Below are 22,764 nucleotides of genomic sequence, written 5' to 3'. Positions count from 1 at the left end.
TGGAGTTATAAGGAGGCATATTTACAACAACTACAAGCAAACCTTTTCTGTGGGTTAGAGTTCCCCATCACTGTAATGAAACACCTTTGGAAGTACTGAGCTTCCAGCACTTAGAGGTGATCCAACAGATCCTTAATAACTATTGGCTTGGGATGCTACAGGGACTTTCTGTCCTATGCAGTACATAATGTTAAATAACTCTGTAGGTTCATTCCAGTACTCTGATGCCAGTATTACTCTGTCACCAAGGACAGAGGCTGTGCATGAGAAGAGGGAAATTACCTTTTGGTCTGTCGCACAATTTTTAGACATGTAGTTTCCTGAAGTGTCCCCTTGATCAGGCATATCTGGTTGCTTCATTAAGCTGTAGAAAGAGGAGGATCCTTATTTATCCTTCACCATCCTAATCCTACATGGCTAATTGTTAGATACTCTCCAGAAATGTCAGATGCTCTTAATTTCTCTGAATGTCAAATGATGAAGAATATACTTATTTTCTCGGGGTGGGGTGGGATTTGGACCTTAAGAATCCCAATTAGAAACAGAGAGACAGAGAGTGTCCAAGGTCACACAGAAGAGGCCCAGCTAGGATTAAACTCCCAAGCCACCTCTGTTTCTGTCTGCAGTATGACCTCTTTTACCAATTTTGTATATATCTGTGAAGTATTACTAACGTAGGTACGGTATGCCATCTGTTTTGAGAACGAGTAGAAGTCAAAGCAATTAATGTCAATTTGGTTTTGTTTAATAAGAAAGGATGGTTATCTAACATATTCCTTCTACTGGCCGGTTCAAGGTTCTAACAGTTCATATTCATAAAAATACCACTGTAGAAGTGGGAGTGAAAATTTGCAAGTAATCATTTGCCATCTCATTTAGCAAAATAAGATGGAGAATCCTTTAAATAATTCCTTGAGGTTTTTTTGTTTTTTCCTCTTCTGGTTTGGCTGGTATGGAGTGACCTTTAGCAAGTTTTGTTCGTACTGAGCATATCAAATGGTTCCACCTCAGTCAGTTGCACTGATGTTCAGTAACGCCAAATCCTGGCTTATGTCTGTCTCAGGAAGATATTTGCAAAACAGTGTTGTACTTTTTCGCATGAATTCTGGAGTGAAGTATCACAGAAAATTCTGTTTCATGGTGCCTCAAGAAGGCACAGATAAATTACACTACAGAGAAGATTGACTCATAACATAATATGAAATCTATTGAAATTGCTTTTGAGAGAAGGGCTTAATTTCACTCCCTTGGTGATATTATTGGTCACTAAAATTGGGTAGAACTTTCTCACATTACATATATACACTTGGATTTTCCTAGAGCCTTGAAGCCTTTTGATTTTATGCTGAAGTTTTTCAAAAAAAGCCCATTAACCATCTAATTACTTGTGCATTCCACATTGTTCTTGGAGTTTAATGTCTTCTCAGTTTACAAAGCACATTTAAAATTAAAGTGATTAATAACTAGAATTACATTATTTCCTTCAACTAAGTGAATTAATGTCCTGAAACAACTTTTCATAATGGCCACTCCGTAACAAAGAACCAACTGTTCACAAGTTAATTTGAGGAGCTTTCAAATAATTGCCCTAAAAGTTGGGTTTTTTCCCCCTCCTTTCTAGTGGTGCTACAATTATCTTTTCAAAGGAATGATTTATTACATATAAACACATGAGCTCTAAAACCTTGCCTCACTACGCTCAACATTATGGAATTGTTATAATTTGCTTCCTTTATCATAACAAACAATACAATTAAATTTCCTGGTGGATCTAGAGCAGCTTTTGTCATTTGATTATTATTCTAAAGTTTTGATGTAGAACTGGAATTAAATGAAGTAGTACCTCATGGAAATGATCATAGGAACTCCTACTTTCATACTTCTTCCCTGCATTTTGATTACTCATTTGCCCATAACTTTGCCATGAAATAAATGAGTTCTTAAAAATTAGGTGTAAATCTAACTTTTAAAACTAGAATTGGGTTCTGAAATTACTTGGGGACCAGTCTTTTCAGTGAAATCTTTTATTAAAAGCAAATATCTCTTGATATGCTAAAATCACTTACCTGTTTGATTTTATAACTGTAAATCAATCTACTGTTTTCTACATTTTTAGCATGTGCAGAGGTGCTGCGGGCAATGCCAAAATACATAGCTAGAAGACGTCTACACGTTTAGAATCCAGTGTATGCGTATTCCTTTTTCGAGAATAATTTTGAAATCTTTAAAAAATATTCCATAATCCACAAACATTAGTTGGTGGAGCACTCCTGAGCTACAGACTGAGGATATGTGATGAATGATGAATAAGACATTGGTCTTGCCCTTTGGATTTAGTGTAATTAAATCAGTTTGAATCAGCAGGATGTGATTTGCTTTGTTCACTCATCCCTCTAGCTGAATTTCAGCTGCCTCCAGATGAGCCTGTTAAAACAAGTATGAAAGAGCTGTCCACATAACTTTCTTTTGGCATTATTTTATTACACTGGTTATTCTGCTTTAATAAAATAAATTTACAACACAGTTACACTAAGACAGTAATACTCTATTAAAACTTTCACTGCAGGTCTCCTTTTTGATAGAAAGTCCCCCGAAGTGCATCTAAAACTGAATTGTATTCAGACCATAGAAAAGATAATGCACTTTTTTTTTCAGGGGCATATCTCTGTCATTAAGTGAAACTCACCAATCTTGGTTAATAATCCACATAAGGAAGCTGTACATGGAACTTCTTGGTTATGAAGAGCTTGTCTGGACTGTAGCTTACATTTCAGACGTCTTAATGATCATCAAAAAATTGCTTGTGAATGGAGTATGGTGAACACATAGAGGAACACTGGTCTTTGAGTGCTTTGAGGGGACTAGAAAGTACAGGAGAGACCCTCAGGAAAACTGACTTGGCTGGAGAAAAGAACGTGGCCTATGGCATAGTGTTGGGTTAAAACAGACAGGTAGGATGAGATGAAGTGATGCCTAATTTTAAGACAAATTTCTTATGTTTCTTACGATTAATTGCATGTATCATTTGTAATATATTGCATGTATCATTTGTAATATAACGGGCTTTGTGATACATGCTGGGAAAACAGCTGTTGGATTTACACTTCTTTTAACATAGAAATGTCCAAAGGCCATTATGACAACTTCTTGCACATTTAAAAGAAAATGGATTTGTGGCTTAGAGAAGAGTTATCATTTTAGAATTATCTTCAAAGGTATGGTTAATGTAAATAGTCTTTTTCATACAGTTAATAGTTAAATGAATTTACTGACACTGTATCAGTTTTTGCACTCAGCATTGTTTCTTGTGTCCTCTGCTTACTTTGTGGGTTCATGTTTTCTTTTGTGGTAGGATTGCCAGGTAAAATATAGGATGCCCAGTTAAATCTGAATTTCAGATAAACAGCAGATAATTTGGGACATGTATTTTAAAAGTATTAGTTTATCTGAAATTCAAATTTAACTGGGTATCCTGTATTTTTATTTGCTAATTTATATTTTGAGATCACATCCCTTAAAAGCTCTTTAAATGGGGATCACTGAGAAGTATATACTTTACATGTCTGAGAATATCTTTATTTTGAGCTCATTCTGTAACAAGATTAGTCAGGTGTACAATTCTAGGATAACAGTTATTTTCCAACAATACTTTTGACCTACATTGTACCAGTGTCTTTCTGACCTCTTTTTGATACTTTCTTCCTTTGTAGATACTGTTTCTCTCTTTGGAGATCATCTCTGAATTCTTTATGTTTTGTAGTTTTACCACGATGTGTGTCTATATTTGGATTTATCTTGATTTTACTCAGTAGGCAGAGTGTTGTGTTGTCCATCTGAAGACTCAGGTCTTTCCTCAAATTTGAAAAATGATCTGCTGTTATCTCTTAAAATATTGTTTCTCCACCGTGTTTTTCAGCTGAAACTCCTTTTAGACAAGTGTTGGAGCCTCTGGTTTTCGTGTCTCTTGTAACACGTCTTTTGTGCTTTTATCCTCTTGTCTTTTTTGCTACCTTATGCGTGAATACCTCAGTTCTGTCTTCCAATTTTCTAATTGCTGCTTTACTATGCCTATCTAGATTCTATCCCATCTGTTACACTTTTAATTCTAAGATTATTTATCAGTTCCAAAATTTCTCATTGTTTTTCATAGCTAACCTGTTCTTTTTTCATTTTTTAAAATGTATTTATTTAACTTTTTAAGCAAACTGAAAAGTTTAGCTGGATTTTAGTTGCTGAGGGAGGAGTGTTTTTGCATAAATAGGTTTAGTTTGTTATCCTCAGTTGTTAAACCCACTTTTGACTGGAGACGTATTACAGCCACAGGTGTTTGTTTCTGCCAAAATCCCCTGGTCAGTAATGTGTTAAACTCCTGGCTTCCCCTGCTGCTTTCTAGACAGCAGACCCAGAGCTTCAGTGACCACCAGGTACCATGTATTTCTATACCATTTCAGGTTTACTGGGATGTTGACCTCGTTTTTTGACCTTGATATTTTATCTGTAATTGCTTTATGTTAGGAACTGGGGTGAATGCCAAAGCATGAACTTACTGTGTTACTTTAAAAAAAAAAAAAAGTATCCATATCAGGATTGAGGTTTTTTTTTTTTTTAAGAGATCAGTATCAGAATGTGGTTTTTAACATATATATATATATATATATATATATATATATCTCAATATAATAAATTGCTTTTCCTTGAGAATACAGAAAAGCTTTTCAGAAAACTTCATATTATATAATTGTTATCCACAGATAGTCTTTTTAACCATTGTAATTAAGCAGCCCATCAGCATAAATCTATTCACCATCTGCCGTGCATTCACTCATTTGTTTTATGGATATTTAATGACGATTTCAGTGGGGGCACACTGAGAAATATATTAATAAAACTCAATTCCTACCCTTACAAAAATCACTGTCTCACATGTAATTAAAACATCAAGGCAGCATGTAGTTAGTGCTGTAAAAGAAACGGACCAAACACTGTGCAGTTTCAGAGGACAGGTCCCACTGAGTTCGAAAATCACAGATGGCATTTAAAAACATATTCCTTTAAAAAGAAAAAAGCACTTTCTTTCCTGTTTATAAAAATAATTCACACCTATTGTTTAATATTTAGGAACTAGAGAAATGTATAGAAAATAAAAATTACCAAATAAATGTATTTTGTTATATTTTCTACCAATCATATATATATGTATATATATACATATACATATATATAAATTTGAGCTTATATTTCATGGATACTTGTGAAAACTGTGTTTTTACTTAATAGATAATGAACACTTTCTGATATTATTAAATAACGTCCTAAAAATTATTTTAATGCTGATATAGAATCCCAGTTAATGGATATAGGATAATTCATTTAACCATTCCCCTAAAGTTGGATTTTCAGATTAGTTTCTTTTTTTCCTTTATATATATATAATGCTGTCAGGGGCGTACTTGAACATAAACCTTCATGTGAAGCTATGATTACGTATAGAAGAGACATTATTGGTTCCCAAGCTTTCATTCATCCTGTGCACGTTAGGCTTCAGAGAGGGTGTACAGCTTCCCTTCCCACTAGGCTTAGAGAGCCCACGGACTGTGTCCTCCTCTCCTTCCTTATTGCCTTTTCTTTACAAATTTGAAAACACAAAAAGGGCAGTTAAGTCGTATGTTTTTCTTCATTTAGGCTTTCCCCAGGTACTTTATATTGAATATGGCTATGAGCAAGATTTTTTTTTTTTTTTAACAATCTTGGAACTAACTCCTGTTGGTTTTAATAATTTTGTCTGAGTTTTGTATGTAGAAAAATAATTTTACTTTCAAATAATTGTAATTTGGGGAAGACGGTGATATATGGGGCAGGGTAGTTATTAGGGCTGAAAGGAACTAAGACACGAGCATGGGAAAACATGCACCCGTGGAGGTGGGTAAGTCAGTTGAGGTATGCTGGGGGTTGAGGCAGGCTGAATTTGAAGTTTGTCTGGTATGGTGCCTAAGGCTAGTGAGTGTAAGCTTCTTTCAAGGTTTTATTTTAAATGCATGGGAAGTTGATATAGTTGGTTAATTTTGTTAATTTTGTTTTTTCCTCCATTGACATTTTTGGTTTGCTTCAAAGATTTTGGGCTGTGACCAAATTGTCATGGAGCTGATATAAATGTCTTCAAATTAGTCCAGTCGGCCCTTCACATTCGTGGGTTCTGCATCTGCAGATATGGAGGGCTGGCTGTATTATGCCGTTTGATGCAAAGGACTTGAGCATCCACAGATTTGGGGATCTGCATGAGGAGAGGGGGTCTTGGAGCCAATCCCTCAGGGATATCAAGGGATGACTGTAGTGAGTGCTCTGGACTCTCCCTCCCATTTTCTCTCTTTCCCATGCTCCCTTCCTCCCTGTCTCCCCATCTCTTTCAAGGCCCACTCACCTTGTTCTGGGTCTTATTGCAGTGATGGTAACAAGGAACAAGGGAGACGGTGATGATCTGTAGACATAACTATGTTTTTAGTGACAGTGATCCTGACACAGCAAGTGCCATAAAAGGTCTAAGTTTGCTAAGTTCTCTAGCTCTCAAGCCCACTTTAACCCTTTTGTACCTACCCCAACTGCTTCCTCTAGTATTCTTAGGTTCTCACCCAACTTTTCTCCAGACTTTCTCCTGAGGTGGAACTAGCTAGGCCACCTGCTGCTCTAATTACTGTTGATTTTATTATGTGCTACTTCTTTCCTTATGGTAATACTTGCATAAGAAACTTGATAACTTTCTCTTTTCTAATACAATAAATTTCCTTTTTGGTCATTATCGCCTACACATCTTCTTATCTACCTGTTTATGTATTTTGCTAGTGTTTATTGAATGCCTGTTTAGTGGAGCCATTGGGTTGGGTGCTTCAGCTATGTCATAATTCTCACAGTAACCCTGTGAGATAGTGTTATGTTTTTTTAAACTTGTAGTGAAACTGAGCCCTGAGGCTCAAAGAAATTAAGTAATGGAAGATAGCATACCTGGAGAGTGCTAGCATCTATCTCTGATGCCTGGGCTCCCTCTCCCCATTCTGTGCTACTAACATTTACTTAGTAGTTTGTAGTACTTCTTATCATGCTTTTTATGTCAGTAATTCCTGACAACGACTGCATCTGCTTGTTACAGGTGGGGAAACCATGGCTTAAAGCAGCAGCACTGGGGGGGATATTAGATGCTCTCTGGTTCTTTTACTCTTTAGATCAGACTCTCCTGTTAGGTGCTTTCAGTAACTTGGTTTAGAAATCAGAGTTCTCCACACTTCATTGTTTACTTTCACAGCAAGTTTTCTTGTTTTAAATGTGTCTGCTTTGTAGGTAAAATAAGTGTTTTTCTCTCTTGTTATTAGCAAGCCATTGTACCTTAGTTTTATCCTGAAGTCCTTAACAAGCAGAACGTTGAGGTCTCTAGAGGCTGTTTGTTTAAGCTTGCATTCCTTTTGAGCACTCCTCCTGAGGCACTCCCCTTCTGTATCACCTCTTCTCCCTTCCCCTGTAAGTTAACAGTTACTTTACTGAAACAATCATGTGTTTCTCACGCTTCTGGGGGCAGCTGGACAGTTCTGCTGACCCAGGCCGGGTATGGGTGATGTCAGCCAGGCTCAGTCTTGGGTCTGTGATCAGCTGATGGCTGCCTGGGGCTGGATGGTCCAGGATGGCTTCAGCAGGAATGGCTCAGCAATCTTCCACAAGGTGTCTTATCTAAAGCTTTTCAGGCCTAGGCTTGGGATTGACACACTGTCACTTCAGCTGTAACTGGTGGCTGAAGGAAGTCACAGGCCAGCCTGCATTCAAGGAGTGGGAAAATAGACTCTACTTGCTAGTGGGAGAAGTTACAAAGTCACATAGACAGGGTCATGGATACAAAAAGAGGTAGAGAATTGCGGCAATTTTAGAAATTGGTCTGTAACACCTTGAAGATCTTTATTTGTATTACTGGGAGGTCACTTTACGTCTAAACTTATGAGGCCATGTTGAAAAAGTGTTGGTGAAAAAAGTCTGGTAATATTAGAAATTATGTAGTTTATTATCTATTTAAATTTTTATTAGTAGTGTAACCTATATATGGAACAATGCACACATCACAGGGAATTAGCTCAGTGAATATCACAAAGTGAACATAACTGTGTACTTATCACTCAAGTCAAGAAATAGAAGATCCCCTGCACCCCAGAGTCCTCCCTCTGTCCCTTCTCAATTTTTACTTTCTCCCTCTTTTCCAGAAGTAATCACTGTCCCGACTATTATAAGCATAGATGAGTTGTCTTTTTAGAACTTTCAAATTATCCAGTAAGTGTTTCGTGTCTGTCTTCTTTCACTTAGCAGCATGTGGCCAATACCATTTCTTTAATATTCAGAACTGTGACTAGTGACGTAATATCCATTGATGTTTTCATTTAAAAGCTTTTCAGTGACTTTTCCCTTCCTTCAGCATGTTCTTCTGTGACTTCTTAGTTTATGCAACACTCGCTACAGTTAGTGTTTTCTCTAAAGTTCCCTTCAGTTCCATTAACATAAGGGAATTTATTGCTCTGATATTTCTTTCTTTCCAGGAGGAAATAAGCAATATGTATAGGAGACTAATGTGGGTATGAGAATGAAACTTAGAATCCACTGTTATTGCTATATATTTGGGAAATCATAGTAGAAAGTCAGTAGGCGTGAACTAAGACTGCAGTCAACCAGACTTGATAATTAAGTTATTCAAAGTACTTAAAATGTTTAAAATTCTTTTTATTTACCTATCAGATTCATCACAGTGCTCTGCTGTATTTAGTGATTTAATCCCAGAAACTGGGGGGGTACTTACTGTGATGCTGAATCATGTTTTGCAATCTCAATGACCAAGAGGCAATTGATATGTTTTACTGATGTGAAGGTGTTACTTTACTGGCCTAGACATCCTCTTGGAACTCCTGCTGCTTTTTCTAGTCTAAATAGGCACAATATTTTGGGTAAGAATTTAAAGTTTTGATTTGGACCTGAGTATCATTTTAGCATTTAAAATCAGTTTGGGACCCATTCCCATCCATTGTAAAATCATTTTCTGGTGTGTCCTCTTACTGTGCTCCTATCACTGGGATAGGATTCAAAAAGGAAATGTCTGCTTATTTTATTCACTTTTCTTCAGGAAAGACAGTGGTGAAGTGAGTCATTAGCACATTGTGTTTTCCAGTAGCTCTTTGACCTTAGTCTCTGGGGCTATAAAATCAATGGGAAGATGCCTGTTGTATCACGAGTCATGGGGAAAGCCCATAATAGATATGTTACTATGAATGTTTCAAGGAGAAATTAATGTACTGTCTATAGATTATAGTCGGAAATCCAAGACCAGCAGAGATGTGCATCTTCCATGTGTAGCACACATGTATTGAGAAATAAATACAGGCTGTTCTCTGGGCTCTGATAATTCTTCTATCATGTTACCCTGCAGACAGAAGGCAGGGAGTTGTTCCCACAGTGGTTTGCTTCCTTTGAGTAAGTTCAGTGATTGAATCCACCCCATGCTAGATGATTATTTTATAAACGTGGGACAGTTACAGGTCATGAGGCTATGGCTGCAGTAGGGCCTAGGTTGAAACAAATACAATCACAAAGAGACCCATATGATAGTTCCTGGGGCTGACCCAAGAGAGCGACATTTCACAAGATGTGCTCCACAGACCACTAGGTCAGCTCGATGTTAATAGGTGGTGTGTGAAAAAAGATTCCATGGCCAAAAGTGTGGAGGATACCAAGTTAAACAGAGAAAACCGAGTCCTTGCCAAAGAACTTCTCAGGGGGCCTTCCATGTGCAAATGTATATAGAATATGTAGCGTTTCTCAATCATATTCGGCCACAGAACTCTTCTTTTAGCAGAAGTCTCACAAAGCTTGTGTTTTGTATAAAATACCTTGGGTAAAATTGCTCTTGAATGTTGATCTTCTAACATTTTTTTGCTGCCTTATCTCCTAAAATAATTTTGAAAAACTTAGGTGTTCACACATTTTTAAGCCAATATCTGCATTTTTTAATCAAAAATTAAATGGGTGCAGTAGATTCATTTCTGTCATGTTTTATTAAATATGGGCTTTCAACATATTTTCAGCAGCAGCATTGGCTCATTACTCTATGAATGATGTCTGCCGTCTAACCTAATTGGCAAAACCAGACTTTCTTATGAAATAAATCAGACTTGTCCCTTTTCCTATGACTGTGTCCCTCAGGAGGGATATATTTGTGAATTGTTTATTCGTTTGGTGCCTTTGATAATTTCACATTGTAGGGCAGTGCACCTGGAGAGATTCTAGATGGGCAAGAGGGTGCCTTGAAGAGAAAGCAGACACTGAGTAAAGGAGAGAGGGAAAAGGAGATTGGCAAGTGTGTTGTTAGAGCACTTTTAGAGAAGGAAACACATGAAGGCTCAAGATCTAGGAATTGATTCCCTTAAATAAAAGTATCCAAGCATGGGCCTCCCTGGTGGCACAGTGGTTAAGAATCCGCCTACCAATGCAGGGGACACGGGTTTGAGCCCTGGTCCGGGAAGATCCCACATGCTGCGGAGCAACTAAGCCCGTGTGCCACAACGACTGAGCCTGCGCTCTACAGCCCGCGAGCCACAACTACTGAGCCTGTGCGCCACAACTACTGAAGCCTGTGTGCCTAGAGCCCATGCTCCGCAACAAGAGAAGCCACTGCAGTGAGAAGCCCGCGCACCGCAACCAAGAGTAGCCCCCGCTCAAAGCAACTAAAGAAAGCCCACGCGCAGCAACGAAGACCCAACGCAGCCAAAAAAAAAAAAAAAGTATCCAGGGGTGTGTGTACCCAGTGTGAAGCTGCTTCCCGGGTGGGGGAGTTTAAGAAATACATATGTCCTCTTAGAGAGTGAACTCCTCCTTTATCTAAATTAAGTGATCCCTGTTAAACAGCCAAATGGTCTGTCTGGCTAGGAAAAGTATTTACCTCAGAGGTGGTTTTTTTTTCCTGCTTTCAACTGGAAGTCAAATTGCTGAATTGTGTGATGGCATTTCTGTCCATCAGCAAAAACCAGAATCTCCAAAACACTTCATATTTTCACACAGTGTAAAGATCTGCATGTACTGTTCTCACCTGGTACCTAACTCCTGTTGGTTACTGGACATGCCTCATTTCCTGTATAAACTTGTGTTACTAAAAAGGCAGTAAATTAGTACTCACTTTGTTAAACATACATACTTTCCTGTAGGAGCATAGATACATAAAAGTGTGTTTATTTCCCACAGGGTACTTATGCTAGTCATGATATATATTATGCAGTAAATGTCATAGTTTATTTATTCCTTGGCATTTTCAACTCTGGCAACTTGCAGATTGTTTTGAAGTCAGGATATTTAAGCTAGGAGCAACCTTGGGGATTATCTGCGTTGCAAGAGAGGAAAGTGAGATCAAGAGAAAACAAATGACTTGCTTTAGGTGACATAATTTAGGATCCTAGTTACCAAACTAGGTCTTAATGAGAGATTCCTCCCATTAGATTTCCCCATTCTCCCTTAACCCTTTTAAAAAAATAAGAGGTTGGACAAAGTTATCTCTATAAAACTGTGAATAACTGTTGTGTTGCTCACCGTCCAAAATTGTTACAAAGTTCCAGTGAGAGAAGGTGTGCTGTACAAATACAAAGGAGGATGAGGATCCTTGCCTCATAGTACTAGATTGTTGTTATCCTCTGATGCTGACATGCTAAGGCTGTGTTACATTAGGTTGTGTAAAGAGTCTCTTGTTGGGCTTCCCTGGTGGCGCAGTGATTGGGAGTCCGCCTGCCGATGCAGGGGACACGGGTTCATGCTCCGGTCCGGGAAGATCCCACGTTCCGTGGAGCGGCTGGGCCTGTGAGCCATGGCTGCTGAGCCTGCGCGTCAGCCTGTGTCCGCAACGGGAGAGGCCACAACAGTGAGAGGCCCACGTATCCCCCCCCCCCCCGCAAAAAAAAGGGTCTCTTGTTATGCATATGTCCCAACTACTCTGTATTTTTATACTATCTGGGTAATAGATGGCCCAGCCTTCTGTTTCTTTTGTATTAGGTTGAACCATGTGACACTGCCAATATTCAACCATTTTAAATTTATAAGAAGACCAGTTTTGTATTATTGAACTTGATAAATGGCCAGAGGTTCATGGTAGGCTGTACTGGGCAGAGACACTCTATAAATGTTCTTAGTGAATGGAGAAGTATGTAAATCTTCATATGAGCTGTAGCCTCCCTGTCCCTCCACCCTAGATTTTGCCTACTCTAAAGGTATACACTGGGATGTATGAGTTTCTCCCTTCCCTTTTGCTTCGGCAAACTTCTAGATTCCCCAGCCCAGCAGCTCAGATGGAGATGCGGGGCGGGGTGGGGGTGGTGGCGGTGACTGGTTCTGAGTCAGCTCCTTCTGCCATTCATCTTGACCTTGTTCTTGAACTCAGTAAGCTGTGTTCTATGCAAGTGGTTACACCATTCTTTCAAAGGATAGAATTCCACAATTGTCCAGAGAAATTTGGTGGTCTGCAGAGGGAAAACAATGAACAAATTCGTTTGTTTACCATTGGTTTGTTTTTTTAAACTAAGTACTACAATACTTTCAGTTTAATCAGAACACATTAAAGGAGATTGGCTGATCCTGTAAAATACGAGACTCCTGAAACAATTATTTTTGTCAAATATAAGTAATTTATAAAAAATTATAATCAAGTTAGAAGTTTTATTTAATTTTAAATAAGAAAATAGCCTGAGGAATTGAAGCCTAAATAGAACTATAATTCATAATTAGCCGATCATGTTTCATATAATTGTTAAACTTTGGCCCGATAAAGCCTCCTCTCAGCATAATCCTTAAACTTCTCATATCCAGAGAGCACACTTTCGGTCAACCCGTGTTTTGCCCTTAATGCATGTGTGAATCTTTAATTTCCCTCAGTTTATTTATAAAGGTCTTAAAGAGCCTGACTACCTCAGAAAGTCGTTTAGATAATTGCTCATGTTTCATATTAATTTCTGGGGTTCTAAATTTAACAACACAGGGCATAAGTTTTTTGCCTTTTTCTTTAAACACAAAGGATATAAACTATCTAGCCACACCACAATCCTCTCGGGAACGAAGCAGGGGATGGAAGGATGAAGTGGCAAAAAATAAGAGAATTCCTATCCAATTTTTAGATTTCAGATTTGGCATATTAGGAATGAACAATTTATGAATGGAATGCTTTTTAAAGTTTTATTTGTGAGTGAGTTGTTGAAACCTGGAATATGATTTTTCACAGAAATAATGTCAGTGATTTTCAAATTTTCTTTACAAATGCCATCTTAGAAGTTCAGTTTTTGAAGCAGATGTAAAGGAACTGCCTTGCTTAAAAGAGGTGTGTAGGGTGCCCAGTCTCCAGGGACAGGTCCGCAGGTCACAGTTAAGTCTGATGAATTACCTTAGAGCCCCGGTCAGACATGGTGATGCTAGGATTCTAGTCTTGCAGATCACAAACCACACACAGCCCCGAGCTCAGCAATCTGGGGAACCTAGTCTGTTTTGCTTCTTGCTCGGGCCAAAGCACAGTCTCAGAGACAGCAGGAGACCATCCAGATGTAGACAGTATAGAGGCTGAGTTGAGTGAATGCAGCCCTTCAAGTCCCCTCATGGAGCAAGCACTCACCTCCACTCCATCATTCCTCAGACAACTTTACTTCAAGATGGTCCCTTCTGTACTTATAAACTCATATTTTCATCCCCTGTGTGTGAGTTTTTCAGTGAGGGCATTATTGACAATTTTCTTTGTCAAGGGGGACTAACCGCACTTTGTTCAGTTCCCTAGTGTCCACCCAGTGAGTGTTCCCCAGTCCTTGGAACAACCCAAAGTGTCCCATAGCTAAGCATAGCCCACTTTGAGAATCAGCTAAGAGGGAAGCAATCTAATATTGACCTACAACATCCCTATAGGTATTTACGTTGTAGGAGAGATTGCTTTTAGATCTAAATGGCTACTAAATATACGAAAAGGAAATGCAGGTCAAAACCACAACGGGATAATACCACACTCCCGCTCGATGACTAAAATGAAAAAGACCGACAGTAATTTGATGAGGACGTGGAGCAGTTGGTACTGGAAATTGACACATAACCACTTAGGACAACTGTTTGACAATGTTTATTGAAGTAAACGTGAGCCTTATTTAGTGACCCAGAAATTTTACTCCTAGATATATACCCAAGAGACCTGAGTGCCTAGGCCTACCAAAAGAGATACATATAAGAATGTTCACAGGGCTTCCCTGGTGGCGCAGTGGTTGAGAGTCCGCCTGCCGATGCAGGGGACACGGGTTCGTGCCCCGGTCCGGGAAGATCCCACGTGCCGCGGAGCGGCTGGGCCCGTGAGCCATGGCCGCTGAGCCTGCACGTCCGGAGCCTGTGCTCCGCAATGGGAGAGGCCACTGCGGGCAGTGAGAGGCCCGCATACTGCAAAAAAAAAAAAAAGAATGTTCACAGGTGCATGGTTGGAAATAACCCCCCAAATGTCTCTCAACAGTAGAACAGATAAATTAACTTTGTACTCACACAGTAAAATGTAACAGAGCAGTGAAAGATGAACTGTATGCAACAACATTGATGAATCTCTTAGGCATAATAAAGTCAGACAAAAGAATATATACACTATGATTCCCTTCATATGAAGTTTAAGAACAGCTAAGACTAATCAACCATGATGGGAATCAGGATAGTAGTTACCTGTGGGGGCAAAGAGGTTGACTGGGAAGGGACATGAAGTGCCTTCTGAGGCACTGGGAATGTTCTAAGTCATGATCTGGGTGGTGGTTATACAGTGTGTGCGTACACACGTGTACACACTTATCTACTTGTATGTATACATGTATGTATATGCAAAAACCTCATATAGTTGTACACTTGAGATGGATATACTTAGCTGGATGTAACTTTAAAAAGAAAAAATCTCGGAAATTTAATCTCTAATTTATGATATTTTCTAGAATATGATAAAAATAAATTGAGGTGGTTGAGGGAAATGGGAGTTTTTCTGGAAGCTGTGAGAGTGTGTCCATGCTTCTGGGTTTCTGGAGCCAAAATTAGGGGAAGTGGTATTGCTAGGGGCACAAGCTGATTAGAATAGAGATGGTAGGAAAAGGGAAGGGAAAATTTTATGATTCCTCTTCACTCTACTTCTTCCTGTCTTTAGCCATAGTGTTTTTGTTTAAGGCTTAATTTCTGTCCTCCATTCCCATGGCATCATGGTCGAAGTGGTGGGCAATGTTGAGAGTCAAAGAGCGGACATTGGAAGAGAGCATAAGGCAGTGGTTGTGTACCAGGTATCTATGCTTTGTGGGGGACAAACACCACCTTAACCTTCAGGGAGGTTAGCCAGCAGGGAGACTGGATGGTACTGTCATAGAAACTTCCAGATAAGGGAAAATTCTGGGTCCCAAGACGTAAACACGGAAGGTGTAATGGTGCAGTCAATGAACAGGAGTGAAAGCCCCTCAGAGAAAGAGGAAGGCTGATGACCACACCCTAGTGGGAACATGAGGGGAAACAGTGGTCCAGCCTTTTTGACCACAACTGACTGGTTACCCAAATTTGAGGTTTAAGTGGGGACATACAATAGGGGCTTCGCTTGTACCCTGTAAGCCCCAACTGGACTTGGCACTCTTCCTGGTCCTTCATGGTGGTTCTCTTAAAGAGAATGAGTTATAGGGGGATATTTTCAATCACATGCTGTGCATAAATGTGCGTTATAATACAACACACACTCTGATCAAGAGTAAGATGGGGGGGCTTCCCTGGTGGCGCAGTGGTTGAGAATCTGCCTGCTAATGCAGGGGACACAGGTTCGAGCCCTGGTCTGGGAGGATCCCACATGCCATGGAGCAACTAGGCCCATGAGCCACAACTACTGAGCCTGCGCGTCTGGAGCCTGTGCTCCGCAACAAGAGAGGCCGCGATAGTGAGAGGCCTGCGCACCGCAATTGAAGAGTGGCCCCCGCTTGCCATAACTAGAGAAAGCCCTCGCACAGAAACGAAGACCCAACACAGCAAAAATTAATTAATTAATTAATAAACTCCTACCCCAAACATAAGAAAAAAGAGTAAGATGGGCAGGTGCTGGACCATATGCTGGTCCAGGTGTCATCTAGCTATACCAGTTTCCAGCTGCATGCAAGCTGGAATGCTGTAGAATTTACACAACAAACATGGGTTGTCATTTGAATGTCGTTGAAAATGTCATATTGTCATGTGTCGGGTACAATATGTCCATGTAGATATCTTCGGCTACGTAGAATATGAAATATAAGCCAATAGTGATTTATTGCAGGCTGCATTTGCCTTTTTATGTGACGATTCTGCTAGTAATGTTTTGCTACCATGGCGTTCAGTTTAATGTAGAAAATTAACATTTTAGGATCCTTAATAGAAGTTTTATTAGAATTAATGATTGAAAGAAGTAAGTATAATTTCAAATGGAAACACTAAAAGCCAAGTCTGTTAACTGTTAAGCTTCATAAGACACCCTGAATAAAATAGATGACTACTAATTCTTTTTTACTTTTAACTTGTCACATTCTGTTTATTTTTAATTACCTTTGCAAATGACTCTATAATCTTTTTTTAAAAATTGCCACATTTTCGTCTCTCCTCTTCCAAATCATTTTGATTTCCCCTTGGGCCACTGTCTTAGTCCATTTGGGCTGCTATAACAAAATACCACCAACTGGGTAGCTTAAAAAGAGCAGGTATTTATTGCTCACAGTTCTGGGAGCGGGTAAGTCCCAGATCAAGGCACCAGCATGGTCACCTTCTGGTGAGGGCCCTCTTCCAGTTACACATGTCTCCATTGTGTCCTCAAATGATGGAAGGGACTAGGGATCTCTGTGGAGCCCCTTTTATAAGGCACTAATCCCATTCAGGAGGGTTCTTCCCTCATGACTGAAACACCCTGCAAGGGCCTCACCTACTAATACCGTCACCTATGCGGAGGGTTAGGATTTCAACATATGAATCTGGCGGTGGAGTGGGGGGCCCAAGACGTTGAGACCATAGCAATCACCACATGCAGATGACCTTGAGGCTCTGTTTCCAGTGATGCTTTCCTTTCACTTTATTCCTGAATCTGCTGCTGTGGCTGGATATTTATACAATACTTGAGTATCCCAGCGTGACCTTCTAGTGTAAAACTTACCTCTTTTTTTTTTTAACATCTTTATTGGAGTATAATTGCTTTACAATGGTGTGTTAGTTTCTGCTTTATAACAAAGTGAATCAGCTATACATATACATACATCCCCATATCTCCTCCCTCTTGCATCTCCCTCCCACCCTCCCTATCCCACCCCTCTAGGTGGTCACAAAGCACCGAGATGATCTCCCTGTGCTATGTGGCTGCTTCCCAATAGCTATCTGTTTTACATTTGGTAGTGTATATATGTCAATGCCACTCTCTCGCTTCGTCTCAGCTTACCCTTCCCCTCCCCGTGTCCTCAAGTCCATTCTCTAAGACTGCATCTTTATTCCTGTCCTGCCCCTAGGTTCTTCAGAACCATTTTTCTTTTTTTTTGATTCCATACATATGTGTTAGTGTACGGTATTTGTTTTTCTCTTTCTGACTTACTTCACTCTGTATGACAGTCTCTAGGTCCATCCACCTCACTACAAATAACTCAATTTCGTTTCTTTTTATGGCTGAGTAATATTCCACTGTATATATGTGCCACATCTTCTTTATCCATTCGTCTGTCGATGGACACTTAGGTTGCTTCCATGTCCTGGCTATTGTAAATAGTGCTGCAGTGAACATTGTGGTACATGACTCTTTTTGAATTATGGTTTTCTCAGGGTATATGCCCAGCAGTGGGATTGCTGGGTCATATGGTAGTTCTATTTTTAGTGTTTTGAGGAACCTCCATACTGTTCTCCATAGTGGCTGTATCAATTTACATTCCCACCAACAGTGCAAGAGGGTTCCCTTTTCTCCACACCCTCTCCAGCATTTGTTGTTTGTAGATTTTTTGATGATGGCCATTCTGACTGGTGTGAGGTGATACCTCACTCTAGTTTTGATTTGCGTTTCTCTAATGATTAGTGATGTTGAGCATTCTTTCATGTGGAAAGCTTTTCTCTTCATCTGCCTTTTTCCTTCACAGAACTTTCTACAAAACCAATAGTGTCTTTTCCTCTTTGCTCAGATTAGAAGCCTCAAGGGCATCTTTTACCCTCTTCTTCTCTAGTGCCATGTTGGCCAAACACCAAACACCATGCACTGTCAGTTGCCCTTCAAAAACAAACAAACAAAAAACAAAACTTCATTCCTTCTCTTCCTGATAATTCTCACTAACCTGGCTTGTCACCATTCTCATACTTGCTTATTCCTTCAGTGATCAAACTTTTAATCTCATCTCACCAAGCCATGTGCTGGCCAGATGTGTTTCCCTAGAGCCCGTCCTTGATTATATCTTCCTCCTGCTCACAGACCTTTCATATGTTTCCCTGTTTTCAATAAAATTGCATCCAAACCTAGCCTGGCTTTAACCAGCTCTTTTTCCGACTATTCACCTTCCTGAAACTTCTTTTCCAGCCAACAGTTTGACTCATGATTTCCTGATCCCTTTCCTTCTCCAGTCTCTGTCACTCATGCTCTGATGTCCACCCATGTAGATCATTCACCCCTTCCTGCCCATCCATCTGGCTTCTCCCCAAATTCAACACCTGATGAAGTCTTACCTCCTTCTCCATGCTGCAGTCTCCCTTACCTCCACCTTCCTTTAGTAGCTCTTATTTGTCTATACAGGCAATTTCATAATTTAATTTCTTCAGGTTTATGACCTTTCTTCTGATTGTGATAACGATTTTCACTTTTTTAATTTTTACATAATTATAGGCACAACTAGACTATAAGTGTCTCCAGGGTGAGAGTCTTCGCCTTGCCTGTATGCCCTATAATAGTTAAAAAGCACTAAGACTAAAATATAAGCTCTGTGAAAGCTGGCATCTTTGGTCAGTTTTGTTCACTGGTAAGTCTCTAGTATCTAGCATAGAACCAGGTACATAGTAGGTGCATAGTAAATATTTGCTAAATTGTAGATGTTCAGTAAATGTTTGATTTGATTAGACTGCTGCTGCATTAAGAGTTGCTCGCATCTCTTACTTACTATAACCGAGAGGTATTATAGTGATGAAGACAGGGAATGCAATTTACAGCCAGAATCTGTTCCATAGAACTTGACTTCTCTTTCTAAAAGAATTGTTTTCCTGCAGATATTAATGAATGCCAACTACAGGGTGTGTGCCCTAATGGTGAGTGTTTGAATACCATGGGCAGCTATAGATGTACCTGCAAAATAGGATTTGGGCCAGATCCTACCTTTTCAAGTTGCGTTCGTAAGTAATGATCACTTTTTATTACTATTTTGCATGTTTTATTGGGGGGGTGGGGGGAAGGGGAAGTATCCAAAAGAAGGTAAATACTCAGCGGTCGACTGAGTGCTGTAAATATGCAGGGAAATGTCATTAAAATGACAGGAGGGAGGAGGCGGCCTGATATACTACAATAAATCTGTTTATTTAAAAAATGCATTTTTATTGTGTTCAGAAAAAAATGACAGCTTAAACTTAAGGTAGAGAACAAGCACACAGAGGAATTATGCAAAGAAACAGTTAATTAAAATTAGCATACCTAAGACATGAAAACAGATTTTTCCTTCATGAGTATTTTAAGCATTATTTAGGTGGAGTGAAACTTTGTCCCAGCTTCTGTCTTTAATTATTCCAAATTCTGAGTCACTTCTGTCTGATTTAATGAGGCTTCATTGTACTTTCTTGGTTAGAAGAGTCTGGGAAATAGTTAGCAAGGCTCTGTTTCAGATTTTTTTATTCAATTCTAATTTCAAATATTCTGTTGTCCTCAAAAACCACTGATATGTGTCCCTGAAGTTAAACTATTTTGCCTTACAAATCTGTCTCTAAGATTTTTTTTTTAACTTGTTAAGGATAAAAATCATCCATCAAATCTTATGTGCTAATATTGGTACAGAAAATGTAGTTTCTCCAAAAAGACACTCTTGCCACAAAACCTAATCCAGTGTAATCAATACAGATCACCTGACAATTAGATGTGTGCATTTTAGATGTAAAGGGCTCAGACACAGAATTTTTTAAGACTACCTTATTTTTAAGGTACTTGTGTCCATTATTACAAAGTAGGTAAATGCAACAGATTTTTCAAAGTCACATACAATTAAAGGTTAAACATTTTAAACTAATGTATGGCAGAAAACTGTCGAGATGTTAAGAGCAATCCTGCATTAATTTTTGTCTTGCTAGGTTTTTGTTTTTATTTACCTGTTTTTATAATGTGGCATTGGTATATGTTAAGTTGTATCTTTCTGGTCCCCAGTTTTAAATTTGTCATATCATCAAGACATATTTTTCATGAAGGTACCATCGTTTGCTTTTAACTGTGCATCTCTAACTCTGTGCCCTAAGCTGATGGATAGACATGGTGAAATAAAGACAAATGTAATAAAATAAAAATGGCAATCTCATTCATTACTTTTAGAGGAGTTTGTTGAGTGTTTTGGAACGTTGTTACTAATTACTACTATTTTCCTTTGAAACCTGTCAAATACAGATTAGGAAATTTTGCACGTAAGTTCTTCCGTGTTCTTTCACAGACAGTTCTGATCATAAAGCAGGCAGGCGCCTAATTATAGGGCTTTTTTTGGCGGGTGATAAAATTAGACTGTAAAATTATGCTTGCATACAAGGTACACTTGAAAACTGATGCAAGGATTTGGAAATTTCAGGCCAAAAATGACATCATTGACAATATCCAGATAACTTAGGGATAACTTCTGGCTGATTGGAATTACATGAGTAGAGTATTGTAAATACAGTTGTATAATTTAAGCATAAAACATTTTTAGAGTTTGAATATAGAATTTGTTGTGAATATTTGTTTTTCCTTAAATAATTTGCTTTGTAGTCTGGTTAAAATGACTACATTGAATGTTGTAGATTAGGTACACTTAGAGGACTGGTCGCAAAGTGTTTTATTTGACTAGATCTGATGTCTAGAGCTAAGGACAGACATCCAGGTTTTAATAAGATTGTAGAAACCTGCCAATGAGATTTTTGAAACACACTTTCCTTAGCATTTATTTTCCCTGTCATTGCCCAGATAATACTGAACTTATTAAACAACCATCCATTCGTATTTGAAAAATAAATAATTTAATTTTATGGTTCAGCTACAACAGCTGAAACGATAAGTATTAGGAGACGTTTGTTGCTGGTTAAATGTTCCCGTTAAGAGTTTGAAGTTAAAACCTGGGCTCTTTACCAGCATTGAGTGGGCAGATTTATTTCTCTTTCCTCTGAATTTACCACATGTAATATCATAGAGAGATGTAAAGTCTTTCAGGATTTGCGACGTGGTTCAATCCAGTCTGATTTGTGAGTGAACCATATTTTGGAGAAGTTGATAGGGAAGTCTGAAGAGAAGGAATGTCTTGAGAAAGAATGAGGGGAGAAGATGATACTTACAAAGTAGGGGGGAAAAGCACTGGCAAGTTGGTGGTACCCTTGATAGTCATGGGGGAAGTAGCAGAAGGAGCCCGGGGGTCACACATGTGCACACACGCATGCACAGACATGCACACAGACACACAAAGGCACTGAGCAAAGCTATCTATCATTTGGAGTAAATGCTCTTGCAAGATATAAAAACAGCCTTGGATAGACTGTGGAAGCAGATGGAGGAGATTGACCACGTTTGCTCAGGCAGCATGAATTTAGGGCATATCCAGGCCATAAAAGGTGTGGCTGACTCTGTGAACTCAAAGAAATGCACTTGGCAGTGGCTGAGGAGCAATGGGAAGCTCTCCCTGTTCTCGAATACGCCGAGGTGAACACCCTCAGAATTCCTTGACTGCAGCCAAAGGTTGCAACCACTTCACTTTCTCTCCTTGCCCGCGCCCTGTCCTTGACTTAGCCAAGCTGAAAGAAGAAAGTAGGAGAGTTCTGGCATTTGCTGTTTCCGACCTCTGTGTCTGTGGATCAGGGCGTTGCTGCAGTAGCATTCTCCAGACCTGCTCCTACCTCTCTGTGGGGAATGGTGAAACTCCAGGATTTCTCAGAGCCAATCCAAGAAAAGTATAATAACCTGTGCAGTCGGAGTAGGAAAGCTTTCTGACTTTTTAAGCTGCAATTAATTTTCTTCAGAAATTCAAGAGCTCCAGGATGAATGCTGGGGAGGGTGTGTCCACAGGTTCAAAGGGCCCAGGTAAAAGAATTTTGAGGGGCTTCCCTGGTGACGCAGTGGTTGAGAGTCCGCCGGCCGATGCAGGGGACATGGGTTTGTGCCCGGGTCCGGGAGGATCCCACATGCCGTGGAGTGGCTGGGCCAGTGAGCCGTGGCCACTGAGCTTGCATGTCCAGAGCCTGTGCTCCGCAACGGGAGAGGCCATAACAGTGAGAGGCCCGCGTACTGCAAAAAAAAAAAAAAAAAAAAGAATTTTGAGCCTCCATATTTGCTGTTTCATAATATTCTTGACCAATGGACTTGGTGCTTACTGACAGAAATAGAGGGTTAGAGAGAAGATGTGCTTCTGCCCTAACTCTGGAAATCATGAGATGCCGAACTCATCCCTTCCAAAAGCCAGTCATATTCATGAACATCATTTCTTTTTAGTTTCTGCAGCTTCCTTATGAGATATGAATTATTTTACACAATAGGAAGCTGAAGCTAGGAGAGTTTAAGTA

General features: G+C 39.5%; 1 protein-coding gene across 17 annotated transcripts in view; it reads left to right on the top strand.

The window, feature by feature from the left end:
• Window positions 1–22,764, top strand: part of LTBP1 (latent transforming growth factor beta binding protein 1) — a 425,591-nt gene that overhangs the window by 251,933 nt on the left and 150,894 nt on the right. For all 17 annotated transcript variants that reach the window (XM_022574111.2, XM_089922380.1, XM_089922381.1 and 14 more), the window contains one exon: window positions 19,261–19,383. In XM_022574111.2, the coding sequence (XP_022429819.2) occupies window positions 19,261–19,383 (123 nt within the window). The remainder of the gene's footprint in view (window positions 1–19,260; window positions 19,384–22,764) is intronic.

The sequence above is a fragment of the Delphinapterus leucas genome, chromosome 13 (assembly GCF_059928025.1).
Source record: "Delphinapterus leucas isolate spDelLeu-1000000601 "Yukka" chromosome 13, BTC_Dleu_Yukka2, whole genome shotgun sequence".
NCBI lineage: Eukaryota > Metazoa > Chordata > Mammalia > Artiodactyla > Monodontidae > Delphinapterus > Delphinapterus leucas.
Note: the sequence above shows the minus strand (reverse complement) of the source record. Positions and strands in the feature narration are given on the sequence as shown.